Consider the following 8,962-nt stretch of genomic DNA (forward strand, 5'->3'; position numbering starts at 1 on the left):
TAAGTTGTATGTAATGAATTGCGAGATTGGAGTCACTGAAGAGGGACCACTATAGGAGTTCCCACCACCTGATTATATCCGTTCCACGTGTTAAAGATGTTCCACCGAACAACTGTCATAGGACAAGCTTTGTGTTTAGTCACCCATGGGAAGCACCCCATAGGACAGACTCAGACAACTATGCCTCCAGAGAACTCCTTAACCAACTGCGCAAATTGCATTATGAAATCCCCAGATAAGACTCGACCTCGAGTCCTCACGGACACCCAGCAGTAACCACTAAGCTAAATGAAGATGGTTATTTAGCTTTCATATGTAAACTCTACTTGCGAATACAGGAAGAAAAGATACTACGATTTGTGATATCGAGTGTTCTGTGTAAATAAAAAAGCAAAAATACCATTTTGCCGAATGTCATTATGTCTAATGTATCATCAAATGAACTAAAGAAATGTTAAATATTCTACAAATATATCAGTTTTCAGCCAATATGTAATGAACTGTATGCCCTTTCATTTACATGAATGAAATGTTATATATAGATTAAGATTATAGTAGCTGTCACCTGTACATCCAAAATATTTAGAGATATACATGGTTATGTACAGAAACCTTACTGCACAGGTTTGTAGTTCTCATACGGACGAAAAATTTCCGGAAAGAATCAAAAGGATGATTTTCATAGGCGAAAACCAGTTCTTCTTTCCACTCAGTTTGCTTCATGGATGATATGTGCTTCAACTTTCATTAGCATAAACACTATGATCTAACTTATCATGACAAACCTTTAGTTATAAGATTTACGAGTAGTCGATATATGAATTGATCATGCTGCTCTATGCTAGTGAATCACCATGCTGAGGCTGAACCTGAAATTTGCAGATAGTTGCATCAATCATCAATTGTTACTGTTACTATAATAAATTATAAATTGTAATATAATATTACTAACATAAAACTGTCGTTCGTTAAAGCTTGATCTTCGCTTTAGCTCGCCTCTGTGGGTGATCATCTCATCTAATATCTCCGTAGACGACACATCAAAGTAGTTATCCATGTCATCATCGTCAGATCCTTCGCGTTCAAACACCTTCAAACCAATAATCCAAATGTCATATGAAATTCAAATATATAATCAAGGAGAATTCAATCAATGTAACAACATAAAGAGTTGATAACATACCCTTCGCGAAAGGCTCATATTATGAACTCTGTGCCCGATAAATTCTTCGTACGCAGACGCATCTAGTTCTTGAAGATGTTGAGGAGGAAACAATTTGGGAAGAAAATGTTCTCTTACAGGTATTAACAAGAAAAACGGTAGCGGAAAAAGTATCCCACCAACAGGTATCCAAGTAATTCCATAACAAAGTAAAAAATACACAAGCTGGAATAACGTGAACATCACGATGTATTTATACGGAACCGACTCCACGTACGAAGCATGAGGTCCTTCAAACACTCTGTCAAAATTTACCACAAAAGTGTCAATTTAAATTTATCTGTAAAATTGGAAGATTAAATTATTACTTACTTGAAACGGCGACCAGAAGGGATGAAAAGGAGCTGGAATCGTTCCCAAAATTGGTTACCGGGAAGACTGTCGATGGACATGTAGGCGAAATATCCCCATAGAACAGAGGTAGGGATTTTTCGGATAGCGGGCATAGCAAAGACTGCAGCGCCGACAAGTAAGGACTGTAGTAGATTTGTTACCCGTTGCTCGTTGACCCGAACAGGTATGTGAGCCTCGATATGTTTATCGGGATCAAATTTTCCCTTGTCTTCTCCTTCATCTTCACGATTCATGATAACTTTCTTCAAGTTTTCCAACTCCTTGTCTGCTGAAGTCTGCAAATAATTTCATTTTATACAAGGTGGGAATTTGATTTTTTTCTGTATTAAGGATTGCAGAACTCGGAATTGCTCGGCGAGTACTCGGTCAAACTCGGCCAAAACTCAGGATTACTCAGAAAATCTGTCAAAACTCGAAATTACTTGGAAAATTGGTCAAAATGGGTCGAAGTCAAACTTGGTCAACATCCGAGTGCTCCCTGAGTTTCCGAGTATTCCCTTAAAAAGTCCGTACCAAGTACTCCCGAGTAGCAATTTTTGCAACCTTTAATTTATATGACATGATTTTTTAATGTCTACAAAAGCGCAAGATATAGTACATACTTCTGTATGTAGATCCATCTCAACGAAAGCATCGTGCATCCTACCATATATTTCCGATTTACTTGCATCCAATTTTATGCCTTCCTTTGCACACTCAACCATCTTTTTCCGTATTAACTGAAAACAATATAATCAGAAACATTTTACGAACGATACAGTGGTAGAAAACAAACGGTCGTCAGAATTAGTTCTTTTTATTGCCAATCCTAACCCGTCTTTCGAGAGTTGCAAGACTCCTCGTGTGCATGGGCGATTGCGGGAGGACACCGTTTGATGGAGGGACTCCAAGTAAACCACTAATCATAGTCTGATATCATCATACATCAAAAGATACATAACTAAGGAAGACACTATACGTCTATACGTAAGATTAACGAAAGACGATAAGATTGAGTACCATGAATCCTAGCAAGAATATATCATAATGGTAAGCAGAAGGCTTTTTAAGATTAAATTCTTTCTGTTGTGCCATTTGTGCAGCTACACTATGGTCAAAAAAATACAAGGCTGCTATCATCAAAGCGGGTATTATGGCAGTAAAAATGTGAACCACTGGAACATTCACCATATCCTGCAGTAATAATGACAGTTTAAACGCTTAAAATTTAATCACGATTTCATTACGATGACTGCAATATTACAGTTTTTATTTTATACCTTGGTGACTGTCCAATGAGATAACGATCCCGCTCTCCAAGGAAGAGGACAAAAGAGACGTCTAGGAACATCACGAGGTACATCTTTGTGTTTTGCAAAAGATAATGCAGTCCATAATAACACCGTAAGAGCTACCCCGTAATCTGCTATAAGACTCCGTAGCCACCCTGTTTTTCAAAAGACCATTTAAAAATATATCAAACATCAGACTAAGATACAGAATGAGAACTTTAACAAACACATATAGTCTGTGTATGCATAATCCGGTATATATTGTTTTAAAATATTATTTACCTACACCATAAGGCCAGGTCCTGGCACCTCGACTCTTCAAAGAAGTTATAAGGGTACCACACGCTAAAATAATTGCATATAAGCCATTTGTATATAGCCAGTGAAAGTGGTACGGCTCTTCTGTATCATTTTCACCTTCTGGCACATGAAACTCACTCACTACTCCCTAACATATTCCAACATAAATCTAGTTAATAAATGAAAAACGACATACATTATAAATGTGTAACTATGTACGTAAAACACAAAACTGTAACAAATGCATCCGCACACCTTAATAGCCTCTTGCATAAAAAGTACAGAAATCAACATGCCAAAAACCTCTCCAGCAATTCTGGTAAATCTCGTGATAAGTGTGCAAGCGTTGAGTATAGACAGAGCACACAACATCACAGCTGTCCAAACACAGACCCTAATTGCGAAATTAATACACATTATCGTTTTAAAAGGAAGAAAGCGAGCCCACGTTACATTATAATTCAAACAGTAAATACTCAGTTGTATACCATCCAACCCAAGCTAAAAAAAGTTCTTTCCCCAACTCTGGTCTTTCTTTAGCAAAAGTATACAAGTACTTGTACATTATAACTGTAGGTTCAGCAACACCTAATATTAAAAGTGGCTGTCCACCGAATATCGAGTGAATAATTCCACATATAGCAGTAGATGTTAGAGTCTCCACTGCACTCAACGTATCGTCTGTCCTCAAAAAAGATATATACTTTTAGAAAACGAATCATATTATATCAATAATAGAAATTATACACCTTATAATTTATAATGAATCTGCACCTGTATCTTTATTCATTTGTTCACCAAATGCAATTACTGGGAGGGCAGAGGCAAAGAAAATATATGCTGTTGGAGCAAATATTCTAAAAAATAAAAAAGAATTGATTACATTAGTATCTCTGAATTCTCCAAAAGTGGATATAATAATTTCGGTAGCTAAACGAGATACCTTGCACCCGAACCTAGTGCCGCGACCCAATCTTGCTTGTAACACTCTAATCTTCCTTTAACATCTTTCTTAATCCCACTAAAGGGAGTTTTAAGTGTATCCATTGCATACACGAATCGATCAACAAAGGAACTTTAAATAAATAAATTCTTATCCGTACGCTTTTCCTAAAATGATCATGAATTTTATTATTTATACTCGGCTTATTAACATTATATGTTGCTCCAAAAAATGTGAACGCATTCGACAGTTGACATGTATATGTGCAATTCGGTACAAACATAGAGAACTTGCGAGGATAGCCAAAGGTTCTCCCCCCATGTACTTTGTGTCAATGGATAGGGAGAGGTTTCGATCCTTAGGGATGACATGATTTTCTTTAAAACAATTGAACACCAATAATGGTGGTATATATTGACCCTATAGGGAGGTTTTACCGGATTCGTTCACGGACCTCTACTCTGGAACACTGCCCGAATGGATGTGTTCCCGGGTACCGTCGATCGGGTTCGGGTTTCCGCCCGAACGTGTGTGTTACGTGCAAATGATGAGGGTCGTTAAAAGAAATGATCTACTGATGCCAAAAAAATAGCCGTTCAAAAAATAAATAAATAAATAAAGTCTCTGCCACAATTGTGATGTTATCATATATACAGGTAAAAGGTAACTACTTAACAAACTGATTGTTTAATTACGCATTCGACAAAAAAATGAAAGGAATATATAGACATATACATACATGATTACACATACATATATACATATACATTACACATATGGAAATTGATATGTCCAAAAAATTAAAAATCTGATAGGATATTTGGTTAGGATAACCTGAGATTGACGACGAAATAAGGTATAATACATCGACCAGACGACTTTTTTTTATTATTATTTTAATTTGTATACGAATTTTGGTTTAAATGAATTTAGATCATACGTCGTTGAATCGTAACCATGAGTCGGAGAACGGTGGTTGTGTGTAATACTATTATGCCGAACGGTGGAATCGTCATGTAGGGACCACGTGGCATGCAGTGATGCAGGTTTGCTTCTGGATGTGAATTTTTAATTCAGAAAGTACAAAAAAAAAAAAAAAATTAAGTTTGTTTGGAATAAAAAGGAAAAAATGAAGTTTGTTTGGAATATAAGGAACAAGAATAATATACGGAGAAAAAGTGAGAAACATGTCATTCAGTTATACAGTATTATTTAGAAAGTGTTGTATATGATTACCGTAGAAATATTAAAATATTAAGAGTGCTCTCAATGGTGACACTTTCCTCCCTTTCTAGGACTAGTCGTCACATCAGCACCACATCAACACTTCTTTCTCAGTACTAAACTCAGGATTAAACACTCCCAACAATGACACTCCTCCTTCCATATTTTTTTATCTCTTTTTTAACTTTTGTATATTATCAAATTATTACACTTATTTAAATAAAACTAAATTTTTATTAAAAATTAAAAACATTTTACAATAATTAAAATTAAAAGTACATTAAAATAAAACATACAATTACAAAAATAAAATTACATTAAAATTTAAATAAAACTAAACTTTTATTAAAAATTAAAAACATTACAATAATTAAAATTAAAAGTCCTATTCTTCGTCGTCTTCTTGATCTTCTTCATTGTCGTCATCGGGAATGTGTGAAGGTCCTGCTTCATCTTGATTGTTTGGATTTATTGTCGGATCATGTCATATGCGATAATTAGGTGGAAGACTATACATGTGTTCCACAAGCGTATCTCGTAGTAGTCGATGAATGCCCACATCTCTTATTTCCGCGTCCACTCGCATATGCGCATCATCCCTTTCTTGGAATGTTCCCGGTGATCGTCGAACCGGACGATAATTCACCCCGAGTCCACAAAATGCACGGCTGTTGTCCTCGGTTATCATATTATTTAATATCACACATGTTATCTAATTTTGCGGATATAATACGGTCTTGCCGGACGTTGAACAATTTGCCATCGGCCTTGTAGTATTCCAAATGCCCGTTCAATATCTTTTCTTGACGATTCTTGATACCTTTTGAATTTTTTTATTTCGGGTCTATCGGATTTCCGAACGACTTAACTAATGTTGACCATTCCGGGTAAATTCTATCCTCCAAATAATAACTCTTGTTAAACGTACACCCGTTAATCGTAAACGTACATGGTGGTGCTTCACCGGCTAATAAGTCGTTAAACAAATCAAATTGATTAAGTACGCTGAAATCATTGTTTGATCCAGCAGTTCCAAAAAAGCGTGCCAAAACCATCCATCATACGACGCTACCGCTTCAAGCATAATTGACGGGTAACCATGATCACCTCGTGTATAATGACCCTTCCAACGTGCCTGACAATTTCTCCATCTCCAATACATACAATCAAGATTTCCTAACATCCCCGGAAAACCATGTATTTGAGCATGTTTAGTGGTCAAACGTTGCACATCTTGTGCAGTTGGTTTTCTCAAATATTCGGGTGTGTACAAGTGAAAAACATATTTGGAAAAATTGTTTAAAGAATCATATAAGGTTTGTTCACCCATATGCAAATACTCATCAAAAGCATCGGCCGAAGCGGCATAAGCTAGTTGACATATGACGGATGTTATTTTTTGAACAATATTAAAACCAAGTAATCCGGTAGCATCACGTCTTTGAATAAAATAAGTAAAATACGAAGGAACCGGAGTTTGAAAAAAAACTCAAAATACCTTGACATATACGAAGAAATAGAGGTTTGCTCATTCGAAAACGTTTACGAAAATAATCGGCCGAAAATGTGGGATCGTCGGAAAAATAATCATTCCATAAAGCCCTTGCACGGCCCTCACGATCTCTATGTAAATATCTTCTAGGTTCCCTTTGTATTGGTTCAACTTCTTCATTATCACTTAATTCATCTAACGCATTGTGACGACCCGGAAATTTCCGACCAAAATTTAAACTTAATCTTTATATGATAACATTATTCCGACATGATAAGCAATAAATTTTGACAAGTTTTAAAACTTTTGAAATGAGTTTCATACAAACAATTGACCAACCATTTGTTCTACGATTCACAAACGTCATAACTTGTATTAAATATATACTTATGTATATATATATGGATATATGGATTATATCTAACTTGAATATATGATAGTTAAGTATCTCATTAATTATATTAATAATGGGTTTTATATATATAAATTGAGACTACTAACTTAAGGGTTTCGAAAACAATATATATATGTAACATTTAACGACGTAATAACCCTTATGTTAAAATGAATATATATGTATTGTATTAAGATGTATTAATACACTTTTGAAAGACTTAAATACATATATTAACATAAGTATATTCAACAAAGATAGCTATACTCGTATTCGCATTCTATTTCCTCATGAATTCTATTCGTATTTTTACCCGTCTAATACGCAGCTTATAGATGTATAACTATTGAAAAATACACTCCTTAGCAGCCCCATTTTTGGATCCTAGCATCTTTTGTCTTGTTAATGAGTCATGAGACAAAAACTCACAATTTACTAACCATTTTGGCAACATATGACTCCATTATTAATTTAAAATTCATCCATATGTACCACCCCATTTTCCATTCCATTTTCTCATTCTTTACTCCAAATTACTCTCTCAAAATACTTCTATCTTCATACTAGATCATCACCAAGTATTTTCCTCATCATCTAGCTTCAAAATCAAGGTAAAACACTTCTTAAAACTCTTGTTAAATTCCTACTCTATTGCTATCTTAATAAGTTTATAAAACTTGTAAAAACTAGAACTTGTTTTGGTGGAAACCAAGAATGTTTATAAACTAACGTAACCTTACTAACTTGACTTTAAAAACACTTATTTATATGTATTATGACATTATATTAAGTTATTATAAGAATTTATAACTTGTATATATGTATAACACCTTAGAACTTAATATACAACAATTGGTCTCTTTCGGTTCCTGAAAACTGTTTTGACACGCGAATTTAAAAGCTCTCTTAAACTTTGTTTTAGAGCATATAACTCTGGATATATGTTAATATATATATGAATCAAGATTTTTGTAATTTTTTCATGATTTTAGACGAAGTGAAAGTATTTTTCAAAAATTCATTAGTTGACTGATGACAGATTTTATCCGAATCTGTCCACCGTTACAAGTTAAGGCATAAGCGTAACTTCGACTATGAAACCAAAACTTTTCGATTATGTTTTGAAAATACAACATATTAAGGAGTCTCCAGCAACTTGATTCATTAAAAACCATGTAGTAACAAATAATTTATGAACCGAAAGATTTGGCTAAGATTAATGTTCTATGCTTAATCAATCTAACTAGAAAACTATGCTAACTAAGACCTGGGCTATTTTCCTTGATAACATCTGTTAGTGTATATGTTGATAACTAAAATATAGAAGGAAAATTAAAAATATTGAGTTTAGCTATTTTTCAGAGCCTACGGACTGTTCCTATGACGAATTATTAAACTGTGCGGACAGATTTACGCACCTGTGACAAAATGAAATTTTAACTAACCTATACTCCGATTGAGAACATATGCCGATTATGGCTGGTTATAGGACTCAAATACCTTTCCAATGATGGCTCTTACACCTATAGAAGTCGAACACACTATTAGATATACCTATCGGGAGTTGACTATTTAAAATCAGGAAATCTATATAAGATTTAAAATAAGACTAACAACTAATTACTAACTTAAACAAGTAAAATTATTATATAATTAATATATTATCTTTTTTTTATCAATATTATATGTTAATAATATTATTTAATATATATAATTGATATAGGTTCGTGAATCCGAGTCAAACCCTACACTTGTTCAGTGC

The 8,962-nt window shown here is 34.3% G+C and overlaps 1 protein-coding gene across 3 annotated transcripts; it reads right to left on the bottom strand.

Moving 5' to 3' along the window:
• Nucleotides 1–412: 412 nt before the first annotated feature.
• LOC139844478 (probable boron transporter 6) lies at nt 413–5,109 on the bottom strand. Of its 3 annotated transcripts, none has more exons than XM_071834705.1 (13): nt 5,031–5,109; nt 3,922–4,257; nt 3,636–3,828; nt 3,403–3,541; nt 3,130–3,295; nt 2,836–3,002; nt 2,576–2,749; nt 2,390–2,485; nt 2,179–2,295; nt 1,535–1,851; nt 1,184–1,463; nt 953–1,090; nt 413–869 (listed from the first exon to the last, which is right to left on the bottom strand). In XM_071834705.1, exons 2-13 carry the CDS (start codon nt 3,935–3,937, stop codon nt 837–839), a joined length of 1,836 nt encoding a protein of 611 aa, XP_071690806.1. In that variant the 5' UTR covers nt 3,938–4,257; nt 5,031–5,109; the 3' UTR covers nt 413–836. The 3 variants fall into 3 exon arrangements, with proteins under 3 accessions (XP_071690806.1, XP_071690805.1, XP_071690804.1); XM_071834704.1 differs by lacking the exon at nt 5,031–5,109 and having other exon boundaries at nt 3,403–3,524; nt 3,736–3,828; nt 3,922–4,004; nt 4,091–4,346; XM_071834703.1 differs by lacking the exon at nt 5,031–5,109 and having other exon boundaries at nt 3,922–4,004; nt 4,091–4,346.
• Nucleotides 5,110–8,962: the final 3,853 nt, after the last annotated feature.

This window comes from Rutidosis leptorrhynchoides, chromosome 4 (genome assembly GCF_046630445.1).
Source record: "Rutidosis leptorrhynchoides isolate AG116_Rl617_1_P2 chromosome 4, CSIRO_AGI_Rlap_v1, whole genome shotgun sequence".
NCBI classification, from domain to species: domain Eukaryota; kingdom Viridiplantae; phylum Streptophyta; class Magnoliopsida; order Asterales; family Asteraceae; genus Rutidosis; species Rutidosis leptorrhynchoides.